The 1,170-nt window shown below is 41.6% G+C and overlaps 1 protein-coding gene across 1 annotated transcript; it reads left to right on the forward strand.

The window, feature by feature from the left end:
* Positions 1-76: 76 nt before the first annotated feature.
* JH06_5624 (hypothetical protein) lies at positions 77-1,047 on the forward strand (the record flags this gene model as incomplete). Its single annotated transcript, XM_014669197.1, has 2 exons — positions 77-993; positions 1,020-1,047. 2 exons carry the CDS (start codon positions 77-79, stop codon positions 1,045-1,047), a joined length of 945 nt encoding a protein of 314 aa, XP_014524683.1.
* Between the last annotated feature and the right edge of the window lie 123 nt (positions 1,048-1,170).

Raw genomic sequence — 1,170 nt, forward strand, 5'->3', positions numbered from 1 at the left:
TGTTGAAGTCCATTTCACAGATTCAAATCATGAAGAGATCATTCAATTCAATGGATTCTTATCTCTATTGGCTGGAATGAGTTCAACCAACAATTGCTTTGGTCATTATGAGACTTCTGTGGTTGCTTTTAATGAGTTCAATAATGCTGCTGCATCCGTCTCCTGGACTAGAAACACGGCGGCTCAGAACTACTTTCCTCCTGGTTCAATCACCTTTGAGTTTCAAGGCTCTGCTAAACCTCTCTTCAACTCTTTCCGAATCTGGCCATACACTTATCCCACTCGATCACCTAGTGCATTCACTCTAGAAGGAGGTGTGTCTACTGCATCATCATGGGAAACGTTTTCTTCTGTCTCTGGAGCTGTTTACACTTCTCTTGAATGGAAACAATGGGATATGGTGAGTACTGCTCCACAGTATCCGTTAGTCAGATTTACGGCTCAACTAGCCCAGCAGGCTCCTATTTCTGTTTATGGAATCCAGTTCCTTATCTGCAATCGCCCTCCTCCAACAAGTGTCGATTATCCTGAGACACAGTATTCCTATTTGAGATACTATGATGAAGTCAACATCGCTCCGAGTTCGTATGGTTATTCTGGTTGTTCAATCTCACCTGCTCTTCCTGATGGAGTGAGTTTTAATCCTAACAGTTGTGTCATCTCTGGAAGATCGAATGTGGCATCTCCATTAACTACCTATCAGATCACGGCCCTAATAGGAACAACTCAAGTACAAACATCAATCAGTATTGCTTTCACTGAGTGTGTTGGTACCTATTACAAGATTGTGCGATCTTACAAGACCAATCCTCAGAATGAGTTCTTCCGAATTCGTGATACATCTAATGATGAACTCATTTATGAAGTTCAATCAGGTCACACGCATCCTTCCAATGCTGATTGGACTCATTATCTCTGTATCACTGTTGATCGATTTGATGTCACCTTTGATTCCACCTCTATATTCTGGGCTCCTAACTCCTACTATTACATGTATGCTATGTTGGCTGATGGTGAAGAGGAGATGGTTCTGAAAGGACGATATGATGCGAATCAAGGAAATGTTCATACTCACTATCTTCGTCGTCCTTCTATCAATCATTCAGAACAATGGTATTATAAGATGGGTGAAGTGCCTACCAATTGGTTTGGTGATGATACATCAGGTTG

Source organism: Blastocystis sp. subtype 4, assembly GCF_000743755.1.
Source record: "Blastocystis sp. subtype 4 strain WR1 chromosome Unknown seqid_0920, whole genome shotgun sequence".
NCBI lineage: Eukaryota > Bigyra > Opalinata > Blastocystidae > Blastocystis > Blastocystis sp. subtype 4.